This window comes from Lithobates pipiens, unplaced genomic scaffold (genome assembly GCF_037356315.1).
Source record: "Lithobates pipiens isolate NorthernLeopardFrog02 unplaced genomic scaffold, aLitPip1_a1.2 Scaffold_22, whole genome shotgun sequence".
Lineage (NCBI taxonomy): Eukaryota > Metazoa > Chordata > Amphibia > Anura > Ranidae > Lithobates > Lithobates pipiens.
In genome coordinates, this window is record NW_027507784.1 from 178,377,476 (window position 1) to 178,396,427 (window position 18,952).

Genomic DNA, 18,952 nt, shown 5'->3' on the forward strand with positions numbered 1-18,952 from the left:
GCAGGGCCCTCTGATCCCTCCTGTACTGAATTGTATTGTAAGTGTACTGTCTGCCCTCATATTGTAAAGCGCTGCGCAAACTGTTGGCGCTATATAAATCCTGAATAATAATAATAATAATATTGATTCAAAGGGGGTAAGGTCCCTCAATATCTTCTTCTGCCTTATGGGGGTGAGTAAGTAGTGGCATGCTTGTCTATAGTTCCAAAAAGGAAGTTCCCAAGGTGCGAGGTCACCCAGCAGACTATCATACGAGAGGATCTGTCCAGCTCGTGTCAGGTGTAAGGCCAGAAGGGGTGATGTACCTCTCAAGGCAAATGTTTTCGTGCCCATTCCCGGGGGGAAATCCAGATTATTCAGTAGGGGTGTTAAGGGTCCCGGCAAGGTGGCAATCTGATGATCTGAGGCGGTCTTGTGAAAGACCTGTAAAGTGGCTTTAATGAGTGGGTGCCGCAAAAATTCTGGGGGGCATTTTGCCCAGGGTTTTCATGGGGTGAATTTTAAAGGGGTTTTTGAGACAGTCTCCTCCAGGGCCACCCAATCCTTATTCTCAGTATGACAGTGCCAATCTATAATTCTGGCCAAATGTGTGGCGTACTAATAAAGTGTCACGGTCGTTCCACCACCCCGGTCACCCAAGTAAGACTTACCCGCAGGTTCCCTGTACGAGGGGATCGTCGGTGCCTTCGGACGCGGGTTGGCGCTAACGAACGCACGCGAGTGCACATAGTCCCCAACAGGCGCACGCGGGTGCGCGTTGACACGAGCGGGCGCACGCGGGTGCGCGACGAGCCGAACGGGCGTACGCGGGTACGCGGGGTCACGAACGGGAGCACGGTCACCCGCGGGGGTACGTAGACGTACCGTGCGACCGTTCTTGGCGCCCAGTTGCCTACTTAAGGGACCTGTTCCTGCTCCTCTGTGCTGTCCCGTCTGCAGCATTCCTGTGACTCCTGCTATCTGTTCCTGTGTGTGTGTGTTCCTGATTCTGTACCCGGCCTGTTCCTGGACTTTGCCTGTTTGCCGCCTGCCTCCGACCCTTTGCCTGATTGACCACGCTTCTGCCTTCTGCCTTGTACCTCTGCTGCCCGATTGTTGCCGACCCAGCTCGTCCCTGACTACTTCTGCCAGCCTGCCTACGGACCTGCACCGACTACTACTCCCGCAGCTCCTGCCTGTTCGCCTGTGCCAGCCGTCCAGCAGTTCCTGTCCAGCTTCCCGCGCTGGTTGCACCTTCCGCTCCGGTCCACCATCTGCTCCGGTCTCTTCTACCAGCTGACCAGTCTGGCACTTGTGCCCTCCGGACTCCTGAATCCCTGTTCCCATCTCCAGGGGCTCTCGAGCCGGGCCTTACGAGGCGCCGCTCCCTGCACGCTTGGGCTCTCCAACAAGGTACGTGACAGTACGGGACAGCCATGTCCGAGCCCTCGCAGGGAGCGTCTCCGATGGATGAACTGTGCCACCATCTAGCCGGCCTCACCCAGGCCGTGAAGAACCTGCAAGAGGGTTATGGTCGTTTGGAGGAACGGGTTCAAGCCCTATCTGCCGCAGCTCCAGTTGCCTCCGGATCCCCAGGTCCTCCTTCAGTGGTCATGTTGCCACCAGAGCCAAGGGTCCCTACACCAGACCGTTTTTCCGGTAACCGGAATAAGTTTAGGGCCTTCCGGAATTCCTGCGAGCTCTTCTTCGCCCTTCAGCCCCGGACCTTTTCTCTTGAGGCTACGAAGGTAGGGTTCGTTATCTCCTTGCTTACCGACGAACCCCAGGCCTGGGCACATCGCCTCCTTGAACGAAAAGACCCCTCTCTGGACTCCTTAGATGTCTTCTTCCAAGCCATGTCTCGTCTATATGAGGACCCCCAGCTCGCAGCCACCGCAGAAGCGGCTTTGCATGCACTCCAGCAAGGTCGCAGGCCAGTAGAGGACTATGTGTCTGAGTTCAGGCGCTGGAGCGCCGACACAGAGTGGAACAGCTCAGCTCTCCGTTACCAGTTCCGCATGGGACTCTCGGAGGCTTTGAAGGACGAACTGGCCCGTGTAGGAACTCCCGAGACCCTGGAAGCGCTCATCGACCTCTCTGTCCAGATCGATAGGCGGTTAAGAGAGCGTCGTCTGGAGCGCTCTTCTTCCACCTCTCGCCCAGTCTGGATGATGCCACGGGTTCCAAGTGCCAATCCACCGGTTCTTCCTGGTCCTTCTTCTCCGGATTTATCAGAACCCATGCAGCTGGGATTACTACGTTCACCTCTGACCCCCGAAGAGCGCCAACGCCGAAGATCTGGTAACCTGTGCCTCTACTGCGGAGGATCTGGACATTATGTTCGCACTTGCCCCGCCAAGTCGCGTAAGTGCCTGCTTATACCTCCCGCCTCTCCTCCTACTCCACCTAGTACCAGTACCATCTCTCACCTGGCTGTGCCTCTTCTTTTACAGTTCTCCGGCAAGACTATCAGCGTCAACGCGATCATTGACTCTGGGGCCTGTAGCGGTTTTATGGACCTATCCTTCGCCCTGAGAAACAACATTCCCCTTCGGCCCAGGGCCAAGGAACTTCCAATCTATTTGGCCGACGGTTCCTCTCTGAGATCCGGACCTGTAACCCAGGAAACATCTCCCCTTCTTGTCACCATCTCGGGGGACCACCAGGAGCACCTGTGTCTGGACATTATCGAGTCTCCTCTCTTTCCCATAATTCTTGGCATACCCTGGTTGAAGGCCCACAATCCCCTGATAAACTGGTTCACTGGAAAGATCGAGTTTCCATCTGCCTATTGTCATCAGTATTGCCTTCCAGCCATCAAGACGGACCCTCCTTCCCTGCTCTGCTTGGAGACAGACACTGAGACCCGACTGGCAGTGCCCGAAGTCTATCACCAATTTTTGGATGTTTTTAGTAAGAAGGGCGCAGAGACTCTACCTCCCCACAGACTATATGATTGCCCGATAGACTTGCTTCCGGGAGCGGAGATTCCCTTCGGGAGAATCTTTCCCCTATCTGAGACCGAGCTGGGAGCTCTAAAGACCTACCTGGATGATAATTTAAAGAAGGGCTTTATCCAGCCTTCCACTTCCCCGGCAGGTGCAGGGATTTTCTTTGTCCAGAAGAAGGACCACTCCCTACGACCATGTGTAGACTACCGGGCACTCAATAAGGTTACTGTGAAAAACCGCTACCCTCTACCGTTGGTGCCTGAATTGTTCCAGAGACTGGGGTCGGCTAGGGTGTTCTCCAAGCTGGATCTGCGTGGCGCCTACAACCTGGTCCGTATCCGCAAAGGCGATGAGTGGAAGACCGCCTTTCGTACCCGCTTCGGGCATTACGAGTATCTCGTCATGCCCTTTGGACTCTGTAATGCCCCTGCTACATTCCAGCATTTCGTCAATGATGTCTTCAGAGAGTACTTAGACCTGTTTGTTGTTATATACCTAGACGATATACTAATCTTTTCTTCCTCCTTAGTCGAACACCGGGAGCATGTGAAGATTGTCCTGGCTCGTCTCCGTCTCCATGGCCTGTACGCCAAACCGGAGAAGTGCGTCTTCGAGCAACAGAGCATTCAATTCTTGGGCTTGATCATTTCGGTAAATGGAATAGAAATGGACCCCCAGAAAGTCTCAGCCATCCTAGACTGGCCCGCTCCCTCGGACCGGAAAGGGGTCCAACGGTTCGTGGGATTTGCCAATTTCTATAGAAAGTTTATCAGAGGATTTTCATCCATTATCTCCCCCATCACGGAGCTGACCAAACAGGGTCAAAGATTCCTGTGGACTCCCAAGGCGCAAGAAGCCTTTGAAACCCTGAAAAATCTATTTGTTTCAGCTTCGATCCTGAGACACCCCGACGCCACGCTGCCCTATATCCTGGAGGTAGATGCCTCGGAAGTAGCCGTTGGGGCGGTATTATCCCAGAGACAGGGGCCTAAGTCACTTTTGTACCCGGTGGCCTTTTTCTCCCGTAAACTCTCAGAAGCTGAGCGGAACTACGACGTCGGGGACCGGGAATTACTGGCAATCAAGGCGGCGTTGGAGGAATGGCGCTACCTCCTTGAAGGTGCTTCCCACCCGATCCTGGTTTATACGGACCACAAGAACCTGGAGTATCTTAAATCTGCCAAGCGACTGAAGCCAAGACAGGCCCGGTGGGCACTTTTCTTTTCCAGGTTCGTGTTCCATATCACGTACAGGCCCGGGTCGAAGAACGTGAAGCCCGATGCTCTTTCCCGGATGTACAATGAGCCAGTGTTATCTCCTACGCCAGACACCATTCTTCCCCCAGGAAACTTTCTCCTGCTCCAAGAAGATCTCTTGTCCCGAATTAAACAGGCCTCCAGTGATCCGGCTCTATCTTCTGACACCTCTTTAACCTCCAAGGACGGTCTTCTCTGGCACCAGGATAGAATCTTTGTCCCCCAGGAGTTACGTACTGCGGTCCTCAGCTCCTGCCACGACCACCCATTGGCCGGTCACTTTGGGGCATTCAAAACCTTAGACCTACTTCAACGCACATTTTGGTGGCCCCAGATGAAGAAACACTGCAGGGAATATGTAGAAGCGTGTACCACCTGCATTAGGAATAAAGGGAGTAAGTCGAAGGTTTGGGGCTTGCTGAGGCCATTACCCATCCCGGATAGGCCGTGGAAGATGATATCCATGGATTTTATCGTGGAACTGCCCCCCTCTGAAGACTTTTCCTCGATTCTGGTGGTGGTGGACAGATTTACTAAAATGGCTCACTTCTTACCCATGAAGGGGACTCCATCGGCCACAGAGATGGCCAGGACTTTTATTAAAGAAATAGTAAGGCTCCACGGCATTCCTGCTGACATCACCTCTGACAGGGGAGTTCAATTCACGTCCAGGTTTTGGAAGGCTCTCTGTGGGGCCCTGAAAATAGAGCTTCGCCTATCTTCGGCCTATCACCCTCAAACTAACGGCCAGACCGAGAGAACCAACCAAACGCTGGAGCAGTATCTGCGTTGCTTCTCTTCCTTCTCCCAGGACGATTGGGTATCGCTTCTACCTTTAGCAGAATTTGCTTATAATAATTCCGTCCATTCGGCCACCAAGCAGTCCCCCTTCTTTGCAAACTTCGGTTTCCACCCACTTTTTCTGCCCGGTAATCTTCCTGAGTGTTCAGTACCGGCGGTCCAGGAGGACCTTAACTTCTTCAGGAATAATAACAGGATCCTTCAAGAAACACTGGCTAAAACCCAGGAACACTATAAGGAAGTCTTCGATAGGAAGAGAAGGGGCGAGCTTAACCTCCAGGTCGGGGACCAGGTCTGGCTGTCTACGTTAAACTTGAAGTTGGCCTGCCCTTCCAGGAAGCTGGGTCCGAAGTTCGTGGGTCCATTCCCCATTCTGAGGAAACTAAATGAAGTAGCCTTTGAGCTAAAGCTCCCGGGGTCATTCCGGATCCATCCGGTTTTTCATGTTTCATTGCTCAAGCCTGCGGTTCCGGACCCCTTTGCCGACCGGAGTACCAACCCCCCAGAACCCGTGATGATTGATGGGGAATTGGAATTTGAGGTTGAGGCTATCTTGGATTGCAGGAGGAGACGTAACCAGACCCAGTTTCTGGTTAAATGGAGGGGATATGGCCCTGAGGAGAATTCATGGGAACCGGAGTCCAACTTGCATGCTGAAAGACTAATCCATGCCTTCAAAAGAACTCACCCGGATAAGATGGCACAGTTGGGCATCCGGAGGTTGCCCCTTGGGGGGGGGCAATGTCACGGTCGTTCCACCACCCCGGTCACCCAAGTAAGACTTACCCGCAGGTTCCCTGTACGAGGGGATCGTCGGTGCCTTCGGACGCGGGTTGGCGCTAACGAACGCACGCCAGTGCACATAGTCCCCAACAGGCGCACGCGGGTGCGCGTTGACACGAGCGGGCGCACGCGGGTGCGCGACGAACCGAACGGAGCGCACGCGGGTGCGCGACGAGCCGAACGGGCGTACGCGGGTATGCGGGGTCACGAACGGGAGCACGGTCACCCGCGGGGGTACGTAGACGTACCGTGCGACCGTTCTTGGCGCCCAGTTGCCTACTTAAGGGACCTGCTCCTGCTCCTCTGTGCTGTCCCGTCTGCAGCGTTCCTGTGACTCCTGCTATCTGTTCCTGTGTGTGTGTGTTCCTGATTCTGTACCCGGCCTGTTCCTGGACTTTGCCTGTTTGCCGCCTGCCTCCGACCCTTTGCCTGATTGACCACGCTTCTGCCTTCTGCCTTGTACCTCTGCTGCCCGATTGTTGCCGACCCAGCTCGTCCCTGACTACTTCTGCCAGCCTGCCTACGGACCTGCACCGACTACTACTCCCGCAGCTCCTGCCTGTTCGCCTGTGCCAGCCGTCCAGCAGTTCCTGTCCAGCTTCCCGCGCTGGTTGCACCTTCCGCTCCGGTCCACCATCTGCTCCGGTCTCTTCTACCAGCTGACCAGTCTGGTACTTGTGCCCTCCGGACTCCTGAATCCCTGTTCCCATCTCCAGGGGCTCTCGAGCCGGGCCTTACGAGGCGCCGCTCCCTGCACGCTTGGGCTCTCCAACAAGGTACGTGACATAAAGCTTGAAATTCGGGAAGCCCAGGCCACCCACTGCCTTCGGCCTCATTAATAAACGGAGACCAATGCGTGGCTTCTTGCAAATTTCTATTCTTTATTAACATTCTGGAGCTTTGTGCGATTTGGTTGTCTCTACAACCCCAGACATCTTGACTTGAGGGTCTCCTGATCTGGACTCAGTTGGAAGATGTTACAGCAATGATGTACATGAACCATCAGGAAGGACCCAGAAGTCTTGCCGCTGCAAAAGAAGTAGAAAAAAATTGGTCCTAGCCAGAACGTCATGTTCCAACCTTGTCCACTGAGGATTGGACAGTTGGCTGACAGACTACCACACTTGGCAGGACCTGGACCCAGGGGTGTTCAGAACCTGTGTCACAGGTGGGGGGTGCCAAATGTACACCAGGTCTTATGGAACAGGGCCTTTTCTGATGTGGAAATCCAATACAGTGTTAAAAACCAGGAAGTCCACTTTCTGTAAGATCTACCATTGACTATACATAATAGGCATTCTATGATTGGTACAAGGAAATAAAAATAAAATACTCAATGAAACAAATCCTGACCATTTTACTAATAGGCCTTGAGTACTATCAAGGATCTCAGTGCTTTTGACCTTGTTCCAAAAACCGTTAGCCACCCATTCTTGATTAAGACCTTCATACAGGATGTTTCTCATGTTGCTCCCACATGCACCCACTTGTATCTCCATGAGATTTGAATTTGCTTCTCTTGGCACTTCAAAACTGCCCCCCAACATATCAGGGATATTACTCTTTCCACGCTCACAAAGTTGTTTTTCTTGTTGCCATCACCTCTGCAGGGCATGTATCTGAAATTATGTCTTTGTCCTAATAAAGAACCCTTTCATGCATTACACAAGGACAAGGGGGTATTGAAGGGCTAGAACTTCCTCCCTTCCTAAGTTGACTTAAGCCTTTCCCCTTAACCAGGCTTTTGTGCTACCATACCTTTGTCTGGCTCCAGCACATTAGAAGATTTCCCTTCATTATCTGGATGTAGTTCAAGCTTTAAATGTCTGCCTTGCAGCCACTGCCTCCACTGAAGCTGAAGTTTTCCTGTTCATCCATCCAGCGTCTCTTTCCAACAATTCTCAGTGGCTCAGACAAATCGGCCAACTGTTTCCAAGATTTGCAAGGCTGCCCTCTAGTATTGTGTTCACATGTTTTACCAGGTGGATGTTTGTTTATTGTTAGGCTTGATAGAATTTTGTTGCTGTGTTGCCCACCTTTTAGTTGGGGTGCTTTTGAATGGCCCAGATGTCTTTAAATCCTGTATCCCTAAACCATTTAGCAACTGCTCCACGTACATTTACTGTGGCAGGGTGCTGCTCTGTGTCAGATCACGCACCTAGTACATGATCTGACACTTCCGGGTCTGGTGTACGTGCGTTGTGGGCAAACCACTCCCGACTTGATGTCCGCCGGGACATTTGGGACATAGGCAGTCTGTAAACAATGCAGATTGTTGTTCTGTCAGCAGGAAAGGCTTTGATCCTGTGTTTCTGCAAAACAGGAACACAGATCTTTGCCTTCCCCTAGTTACCTTCCCACAGTGCGTAAGCACAACCTAGGCACACATCTAACCCTTTTTTCACCCTTGAGGTTAACCCCTTCCCTGCCAGTGTCATTAGTACAGTGACAGTGCATATTTTTTTAGCACTGATCACTGTATTAGTGTCAAAAAAACTGCCCAAAGACTATTGCTGCGCTAGAACAAACAATCAATAAAAATACTTTTTTATATATGAGCGCAGCTGCTAGCACCCCAAAATCGAATACAAACTCAAACAAATTTATATATATATATATATATATATATATATATATATATATATATATATATATACAAAATAGATGCAGCGCTAGTGGCATTGCAAAATTGCACAAATTACAAGTAAAAAAAGGCTAAAAGTGAAAGACTAAAGCAGAGTCTCGAAATTTCAGTCCATAGATGACATTCATTGTTTCATAAATAATGCCTAAGGATTCATTTTTACATTTATATTTATTTTTATTTAATTTGTATTGACAAATATCATTACTAAGATTGTTGCTTTGTGTGAATTATATCATTATTTTACTTATATATATATATATATATATATATATGCAGCACCTATATGGTCTTCGGCTTCCTTTCTGAGTTTGCTAACTGTTTTAATAACAATTTTTTTATTTGGTTATTCTATATTTCTGCCACTAGATGACGGGGTTCTTTGTTTATATTTACTATTTACTTCCTTGTTTTCATTGTCTTAATGGGTGGCCAACAGTTAAAATGGCATTGCCGCTTGTATCTATTGCTATATAAATCCAGCGGCCAGTAGTTAAGATGACGCCGTGGGATTATATAAATGATATACGTGATGACACAGTCTCCTGACAGATGCCCAGACGATGTCCGGTAGTGATGAAACACGTAGGGTGGGGCCTGCGACTGTGACGTCATCACATTTTTTCCTCTCAGGAGGTTGATGGACATGTGAACCAGGAAGTAAAGCGAAGCCTGTGGAGACGCTGCGGTACTCACCACACGACATATTGTCTTGTCTCCTGTAGGCCTCAGTATAGCCCAAATGTGCCTAAATCCTATGTCACTCAATGAACTCGAAGAAAAGGATTTTACGGTAACAAAAAAAAACCCTGTAATTGGGGGGATCGTTTGCTGCAAAGAGAAGCAAAAAAAGAGTTATATCCGATCTGTTTTCCTCCTTCATGGCTTTTAGAGCTTATGCAAAACTCTGATGATATTAGACATAAGGCACAGCTCACAATGCTAACAGATCAGAATAAGGTATTTTTAGCGGAGTCAAATGAGATTTAAAAATAACAATCACATGGCAGAAATAAATATCCTTATATTTGTCTTAAAGTGTTGTGAACTGAGCCTCTGGTGTTATCAGGACTTTCTATATAACTGCAGTGTAAAAGCTTTGTGGTTACATTGTGGCCTAATAGAATGTAGTGTTTTTTTTGTGATCAGATGCTTTTTTTCATGTATTTTATTAATTTATTTAATTGCTTTATTAGATTCCATCCCTTGAAAAAGACCTTACATCTCTGAAAGAACCAACCAAAAAAGATGTTGCCGAAGTACTTGATACCTATCAGACAAAGGTATTTGAATACCCTTGTATGTATTTATCTGTCCTAGTGGCTAATCTCAATCACAAATGTAAACTAATATTTTAAATAAAATGAAAAATGAAGAAAGAAGGAATAAAATCTATTCACTCAGCATTGTGGTTCAAGGGAACGAGAGAAAAGAAGCAAAGTATTTAAGGCTTAAAAAGAGAAGGTGTATATAGAGAGTTGAAGAGTTACTAAAGGGTCATTTCTTCAAGGGAAGACAGCCTATTTTACAGAGTAAATTTAATTTAAACAGTATCACATTATAGCGGAAAGTGGAGCCAGCCTTTGCCTTATAGGAAAGGTTACTAAAGCCATGTAGTCCAAGTATTCAGAAACTAGTATGAATATGAATTGGCATGCATCAGGCCAACCCATTTTTTTTGTTTGCTAGACCTATTTAAAGTAATTCTAAATGCAGGTTTTACACCACTCCTGTCAGGCAACACAGCAAGGTTTGGAAGCTGGCATTCTTACTGCAGTAAAGAATTACAGTTTGGTCACCTTCCTGTCCCCAGAATGCAGTGATTGTATAAAGAACAAGTGGCAGTAGATTGATGAATCGTCCAACTGCCCAGTTAGCACTCTTCTGTCAGCATATTCCGTGATAGCACATGTACATACAGTACAGACTGACAGGCTCAGGGTAACTGCCCTCTTACTTACAGTGTAAGTTCTGCTATACAGGGCATTACAATTTTTTTCAAAGTCTATGTAAAGCCAATTTTTTTTTCTTTGTTTTTGGAAATAGAATAAGGAAGGGTTAAACCCCAATCAGGTTTTTATTTGTCTGTTTCCCACTTTGGAGATTTCCATTCATTTCCTGTCTGAAAGATGCAGCGGGTTATAAAATCTCTTTAAAGCAGCTGTCTCCAACCTTTTTGGCACCCTGGATCGATTTTGCCAAGGGAAAATTTGGCCCAGGATCGGGTAGGGGGCATCTGTGCAGGTGTTAGGGCTTCAGTCATCCTGACACAATAATTGATTAAAATATAATAAAAGAGTTAAACTCACCATAATGGAGAATCAGTGGGAGCCTGAGCTTGTCACTGTAAAAAGTACCACAAAAAGGTCAGACGCCAATGGGACAGATTACTAGGAAGAATATTCCCAAATAGCTCTACGGATCCTTAGCAGCTGAAGACAACCCCTGGGAGGGGCGTAAACCATAGAAGCAACCACCAAAATGTCTCTCGCAAAAATTGCGCTTGTCAAGAGTTGACAGAAAGGTCTCTATATAAAAAATATTGCAAGGCTCGCAGACCTAGTGTATGGGAGAATAGACGTGTAGAGTGAACTGAAGTCTAATGATGCCCATAAGTAGCCTTCTTCCCAGTGATAATTCTGTAATATTTCTAGAATATGATTGTAATCTCTAATGAATGCAGGGAGGGGACTCAATTTTGCTTGCAACATAACTATTTTATGTTCCTAGGCCAATTCTTTCTCCAGCTATGGGGGCTAATTTTGCACTTTGCTATGCTAATGTTACAATGGGGTACTGGGAGGAATTGGCCATTTGGAACCACAACCCGTTCATGCGTCACATCGTGTACTATGGCAGGTACATTAACGATGTTCTGCGCATTTGGAATGGGAGTGTGGAACTATTCTCCTCCTTCGTTTCCCATTGTAACAATAATCAGCTCGGCCTACAGTGTTTACACATGTAGTGGACCCAGACAAACTAGTATTATTGGATTTTCAAATTATCCCATGCAAATGGTAGAATTATCTCACAAATCATTGTAAACCAACTAGCGCCAACTCCTATTTACACTACTCCAGTTGCCATCACCCCTCATGATGAAACAATACCCCAGGAGGACAGTTCCATAGGCTACGCTGCAATTGTTCCAAAGTAGAGGATTATGAAAGGCAGGGTCAGGTCCTAAAAAACAAATTTCTGGAAAAAAGTTTTCCTGGATGCATTACTGAAAGATGCTTATCAAAAGCATATAGCTCCCACGTCCTTCTGCTCAAAAGATGATATACATGGTGGGGACAGAAAAAGAAATGGAGAAGATAAAAATAATAATAGATTTTTTACTGGTTACAGTGATGAATATAAAAAGGTTAAACAGAAAATCTGCAATTGTTGGAGTATCCTACAATTGGACCCAAAATTAGTAGAGTCATTGCCTGTTGTTCCTCAGGTCACTCAGTAACACCATTGCCCCGAACAAATTATAGTTCCATAGTGAAAGTTTATCTCATGGGCCTTTTTCGACCATGGGACAGGTATATTTCAGTACCGAAAAAGGGGATGTCTAACATGGCAGTTCATCTAACTTGGTAGATATCGTTTTTTTAGTACAGGTGGTCAGTTGTATACTATCAAGCCATTCATCACCTACTCATCTGAATATGTTATCTATGTGCTCCGGTGCCCCTGTAATTTACTGTATGTTGGTCACACCATGCGCACATTACGCAAACAAGTGGGCGAACATAGGAGGTTCATTCGAAAGGGCTGCGACAAACACATCATTCCCCGACATTTTTTTGTTCCACCACAATAAAAAATGTCTAGAAGTTCTAGCTATCGAATATATCTCAGATAGAACTTTGACTAATAATGAGAAATTTTCCTTGCTCTGTAAGAGGGAGAAATTCTGGATTTTTAAATGAAATACTTTATCGCCCAATGGTTTAAATGAGGAACTAGAGACGCACAGCATAATATAAATAGCTCAGGACCCTTCGTCATTTTCTAGCTTAGTATTTGGTTTGCAATTCAGTTTTCACTACAATGTTACCGTCCGGACATAATAATGTCTTTGGTCTGTACATAATATTGCGGGCCTAAAGGAAACATGGAATATTAGTGGAGTTCTTCCTTTTTACTACTACAGATGTAGACTTGTAATTCTGCGGATAAATTCCTTGGCTTGATTTTTTTACTCTTTGTACTATATATTTAATTATATTTACACTTTTGAGTGTGCATGTGACCTTTATTAATTAATTATCTGTTGTTTTTTTTATCACATCTTTCTTATTTTCATTTTATATTCATTTAATCTATTTTTATTTTTATTTAATCATCTGATGATTAATGTCTATTGTCTACTGCAGCACTGATCAATTGCTATCATTGACTGTATTTTTATGTTTTTTTTATGTTTTTTATGTGATCAATTTTAAACCAATGATGAGCCTTTTTTTATCAGGTTGTATGCACATTATGAATCCTCTAGGTGATTATTCAGCCCCTTAGGGGTTAATGACTTGGGTTCCAAGGCTCCACCATTCCCATCTCACATGGGCAAGTAGGCTGCACAACCCCGGGTTCTTTAATTTGGCCATTGTTGGATACTTAACTATTGATACACTATAAATGAAAACTAACATTCAGTAATACTTTAATCACTGACATGTCCCCTCAACCCCTGTTAAACAGAGTACATCAGATGAAGAGAAGCCTTTTATTCTTGCCGAACACTTGGACAAAATAAACAGGTACAATATATACTTATTGTCTGTCTGTCTACCTAACCATCTATCAAGCACAAAAGAAAATACAGTGCCTTGAAAAAGTATTCACACCCCTTGACATTTTCCACATTTTGTCATGTTACAACCAAATAACATAAATTTATTTTATTTGATAGACCAACACATAATTGTAATTTGGAAGGAAAATTATAAATGGTTTTCAGAATTTTTTACAAATAAATATGTGAAAAATGGGGCATGCTTTTTTCAGCCTCCCTTACTCTGATAATGTTAACTAAAATCTAGTGGGAACCAATTGCCTTCAGAAGTCACCTAATTAGTAAATAGAGTCCACCTGTGTGTAATTTAAAGTGATTGTAAATGGTTTTTATTTTTTTTAAATAACAATCATGTTATACTTAACTGGTCTGTACAAGGGTCTTGCACAGAGTGGCCCCATCCTCCTTTTCTGGGGTCCCCAGGCGGTGCTACTGGCTCCTCCTTCTCATCAAGTGCTCCCACGGAGAGCCGCATTCCATGGGGGCACATTTGCGGGTGCACTGCCGAGTCCTGCTGCTGTTTCCATTGACACAACCAGCAGGATTCTTCACCGCCCCTGGCTCCTGTGTCACTGATTTGGCCCCTGGCTCCTGCTATCAATCTATCCAATGAGGACCCAAGACAGCAGATGGAGCTGCTGGACTCATTCTCATCGCTGGAACAATTGAGTTTAGATAAGAAAAAGGGGGGCTCTGGGGGGCAGCCGCCCCACTGAAGGTTTTTCACTTTAACCTCCCTGGCTGTATTCCCGAGTCTGGCTTGGGGTGAGATTTAATTACCATAAGCGGTATTCCCGAGCCAGACTCGGGATCGCATCGCAAGATCCATGTAGGGGTTACTTACCTTGTCCCATCTCCCCTCTGTGATCTGCGAGCCACGTGTCTCGCTCGATCTGTCACAGTGCCGAGCTCCGTTCCCTGCGAGCGCTGCGACGCATGGGTACGGAGTTCGGTCCCAAATTCAAAAACACAGTATAGATACAGTATACTGTAATCTTACAGATTATAGTACTGTATCAAATAATTACACATCCCCTTTGTCCCTAGTGGTTTGTCCAGTGTCCTGCATGCAGTTTTATATTATAAATACTGTTCTTTATGCCAAGAAATTGGAGATTGTCCATAGCAACCAAAAAATGTCAGTTTACATCAAAAGTGGTTATAGACCAGCTAGAAAACAGAGATAATAAATTAGAATCACTTGCAGAATTGAGCGATAGTAATTAGTGGGGAAATTCGACATCAAACACTAAAAGTAAAGACAGTGACAATTCTGCAACTCAGCATATTTCAGTGTTTTTGATTTGATTACATTATTGAATCATTTTTATTATAGTTTTTTTTTTTTTTGCAAATCTTTTTATTGAGATTTAGACAGTAAACAAACAGCAAGCAAACTAACAAAAAAAAGAACACATACAGTGGTCACGACTAGAGTTACAGGCGTGGCGTATACAGAGTTGTAATATAAGGGGGCAGAGCGCCATGACGTAGGAGCAGCCGCTCGCCGGATCTCCTGAGGGCCTCGCTCTGTCTCCCCCCCGCCGCGCACTCGATGCTGCGCTGCGTGCCACTCCATTGGCTCACGGAGAGTGTCAGCAACGCCGCGCCGATTCGAAGCGGCTTCGGCGGTTCTCGTGCTCCCGGCGCGCGCGCTAGTAGGCTGGCCGGTGCAGCCTGAGCTCCAGCATGCAGTAAACGCTCATAGTCTGCTTCTATTCGGTGCCGTGAATCGGTGGATGGTCCAGCGGATGCCCCCCTGTCAGCGAGGAAGATCCCTGTTCAAAGACATCCGAACCTGGCGCTTGGAGGGGAGCTGCTGATCTAGGGAGCTGTGCTCGGCGGTCGATCCATGGTGCTGGGACAGCGGTAAGGCAAGCGTTCAGATGGTGACGGGGGCAACCCAAGGTTGATTGGAGGTGGGCACGGACATTATATCAGATAGGAAGATATCCCCCTGGCTATATCTCTGGCTTATTGGGAGTGTACCCCTCCCCCCCCGTTCCTCTATGGAATAAGTAGGCTGGTTTGAATGTGGACCCCCCAAGGACAGTATTACCCCTGCAAATGTCCCATACCTGCTGCTGCTATGTTTTGAGTGCTTTGGGAGACGAGAGGGGGAAGAGATAAGAAGAGAAAAGTAAAAACTTTTTGCTGCTGGAACCTGCTCCATCTTTTGAACCCCCCTTTGAACATAAAGAACAGTTTAATGTATATGTATATAACCAAAGGGTGAAGTTTGTGCCGCTTTGAACAGTGGGAGCTGGATGTATCTTGATGTTGACGCAAGAGTTTCTCCCGCTGGAAAAATGGATTTATGCCCTTCCTTTGCTGTGTGAATATTTTCCTCTCCTTCATCTGGCGGTTAAAGGACTGGATATATTTGATATCGCTTTCTGACTTTAAGTAGTTATAATTTATTACCATTGAAAGACGAATTTATCATAACAGCTATAACAATATCAATATTAATCATTTTCCTTCACCTAGTATACTACGCTATAAGTAAACCGTGGAGTTATACGGTTTGGACTTGGACAGAGGATTTATTCGTAACGTGGAAAGCAATTGAATTATTCCCCCCCCCTTTTTTTTTTTTTTTTTTTTTTTGTGAAAATTAATAAGTAAGCTAACGGATGTTGTTGATATTTTTGATCTAATTGAATTTCATTGTGGGTGGTTTTGGATATTTAGGAGATTTTTAGTGGTTTGGGAGGGGGATATATCAGATTAGGGTGGAGGTAGTGGGGAACAAAGGGAGGGGGAAAATAGGAAAGAGAATAACCCGGTGATAGTTAGATAGCGGGAGGGGAGTCTTGGTCCTGCCAAAATGAGAGGAAAAACAGGTAAAGCAAATAAGACGATCACCCCGGCTGCAAGTCCGGTCGGAATTCAAAAATACATGGCCGCAAATTCTAGTATAAGAGAAGATGAAGAGACCGGTAGTCCCAGGATAGAAAAGCCATCTCGCTTGGGCCCAAGTAGACAGAAGGGGGAAGAGAGTAGGGGGGCAAAAAATCCTGCCATAAAGTCAAGCGAGGTAAAAAAAAAAAGTGGAGTAAACCCACAGAATGAAGATGTAGGTTAGAATAATTCCCGGGGAGAGGTGGAGGTGGTGAACAGGGAGGCAGAAGAAATGGCTTCGGATAGTCCTAGGGAAACCCCCCAGCCCCCACAAATTAGGGAGATGCTCTCTGAGATGTTCGCGAGAATGGATAAGGGTGCAAGCCCCAGGGATACTATGGGGGTGAGGCGAATACAAATATCGGTCCACCAGTGCCATAGGCCTAACGGGAAGGGGGAGTCCTACCCAGTCTCACAAGACGTTCCGTTATAGGACAAGGGGGGAGGAGGGAGGGGAGATGGGGGGAGGGAGGGAGAGGGAGGGGGGTGTTTTTGGTTGCTTCTTGGGGCTCTCACTCGGTCCTCCCATAGGGTTAGTAGGGACAGGTACCACTGGATCCACTGGACGCTCCAAAAAAAAGAGAGGGAATTACCCCGGGTAGGGAGGTATGGTAGTACTTAATGTTATTACTTATAATGTAAGGGGTTTAAATACAAAAAGGAAAAGATATAGGATAAATGACGAATTGCAATACATGGAAGCAAATATAGTATGTCTTCAAGAGACGCATATAACATGCACTTCTGGGGTTAGATTGAATTCGGCTAATTTTCCGGTATGGTTTTATGGGGACTCCCCATCCCCCTACTCTAGAGGGGTAGCGATAGGCTTCAGCAGAACAACGGGGTTTAATCTAGAAGAGCGACTAGTGGATCCGGAGGGTCGATACCTGTGTCTAAAAGGTATGTTGTTTAATTTTAAATGTACAATTGTCAACATTTATGCCCCAAACAAGAATACGGGTAGATTCTTGAAGAAAGTACTGAATAAAATAGAAGACTTTAAAGAGGGGAAATAAATCCTGGCAGGGGATTTCAATTGGAGTATGAACCCTAAAATAGATACTACAGGGGCGGGCCCCAGGATATCTGAAAATAAACAGAGAATGTTTTTAAGGGCGTTAACCTCATACCAATTACAGGATACCTGGAGAACACTGCATCCAAAAGATAGGGATTATACATGTTTCTCTTCGGTCCATGGTTCCTTCTCCCGAATAGATTATATTTTCTTGGAACATTCATTTCTAAGGGCACTTAAGAAGGCCGAAATAAAAATAAGAACAGTCTCAGATCATGCACCTGTGTTGATCCAGTTGGAGATTGGGAAGGATCATGGACCGAGGACGAATTGGAGATTGAATGAATCTCTACTACAGGATGAGGATACAGTAGGAAGGATTGAGCATGAGATTGAACAATTTTTTAGACTGAACGACATACCGGAAACCTCTAGTCCTGTATTATGGGAAGCGCACAAAGCAGTAAAAAGAGGGGTATTAATAGGGATCGGTGCAGGGAAAAAGAGAGAGAGAGAGAGGAGGAAAACCCTACTATATGAGGAAATCCAGAGACTGGAGCAGATGAGGAGACCAAGGGGACTTCGGGACACCCAATACTTAATAATAAAAAAAAGAGAGCTAGATGACTGCTTGGAGCAGGATAGGAGAACGGCCTACCATATCTTGGGAAGAGAAAGATATCAGTGGGGGAATAAACCAGGTAAATGGCTGGCTAGGAGGGTGAAGGAAAAGAAAAGTAGAACTTTTATCCCAAAAGTGAGAAATGCTGAGGGGGATATACAAAATATGCCAGATGATATTGTGAACACATTTTATACATATTATAGGGGCCTCTATAATATCGGACAACAGGATAAGGCAGAGAATAGAGGACGGGAGGAAATAAAGGATTATTTAAAGGGGATAGATATCCCCAGGGCCAAGCAAATAGAAATGGAAGCATTAGAAGCCCCAATATCAATGGGTGAGGTCGAGAGGGCGATTAAAAATACAGCTAAGGGAGGTTGCCCGGGGCCTGATGGTTTCCCGATTTCATATTACAAGCAATTCCAAAAACAGCTAGTCCCAAAACTATGCGACTATTTTAATTCAGTGGGGAAGGGCGAAAGATTCCGAGAAGAAACACTCTTAACACATGTGGTCCTGATCTTGATAGAGGGAAAGGACCCAACTGCAGTAGAAAGCTATAGGCCAATTTCCTTACTAAATTCAGACATTAAACTGTTTGCAAAAATTATCGCTGAATGATTAGGACCCCATGTGTCAGAGTGGATACAGCAGGATCAGGTTGGATTTATTCAAGGGAGAGAAGGACGAGATAACACACTAAAGACCATTATGTTATGCCAAGAAGCTGTAAGACAGGGTGCCCCCACGGTGCTCATGTCGATAGATGCGGAAAAGGCATTTGACAGAGTAGGGTGGGGGTTCCTGTTCGAAGTGCTGGAACGGTATGGATTAGGGGAGAGGATGAGGGGCTGGATAGAAGCCCTATACACCCACCCTAAAGCTAAAATAAGAATAAATGGGGCCCTGTCCTGTCCCCTTGAGTTGTTCAATGGGACAAGACAGGGTTGCCCGCTCTCCCCATTATTATTTATATTGTCGCTAGAACCCCTGCTGATGGCCATTAGGAAGAATCAAAATATCCATGGGATACGGGCTGTTGAGAGGGAGTTCAAGGTCGCGGCGTTTGCGGACGACCTTTTGCTCTATATTTCCAACCCTGGGTCTTCCATACCGGTGATAATGGAAGAACTATCGAAATTTGGGAAAGTTTCTAACTTTAAGGTTAATATAACTAAATCCGAAATTTTGAA

General features: G+C 46.1%; 1 protein-coding gene across 2 annotated transcripts in view; it reads left to right on the plus strand.

The window, feature by feature from the left end:
- Positions 1–18,952, plus strand: part of HIBCH (3-hydroxyisobutyryl-CoA hydrolase) — a 215,789-nt gene that overhangs the window by 137,367 nt on the left and 59,470 nt on the right. For both annotated transcript variants that reach the window (XM_077448677.1, XM_077448678.1), the window contains exons 9-10: positions 9,611–9,697; positions 13,113–13,171. In XM_077448677.1, the coding sequence (XP_077304803.1) occupies positions 9,611–9,697; positions 13,113–13,171 (146 nt within the window). The remainder of the gene's footprint in view (positions 1–9,610; positions 9,698–13,112; positions 13,172–18,952) is intronic.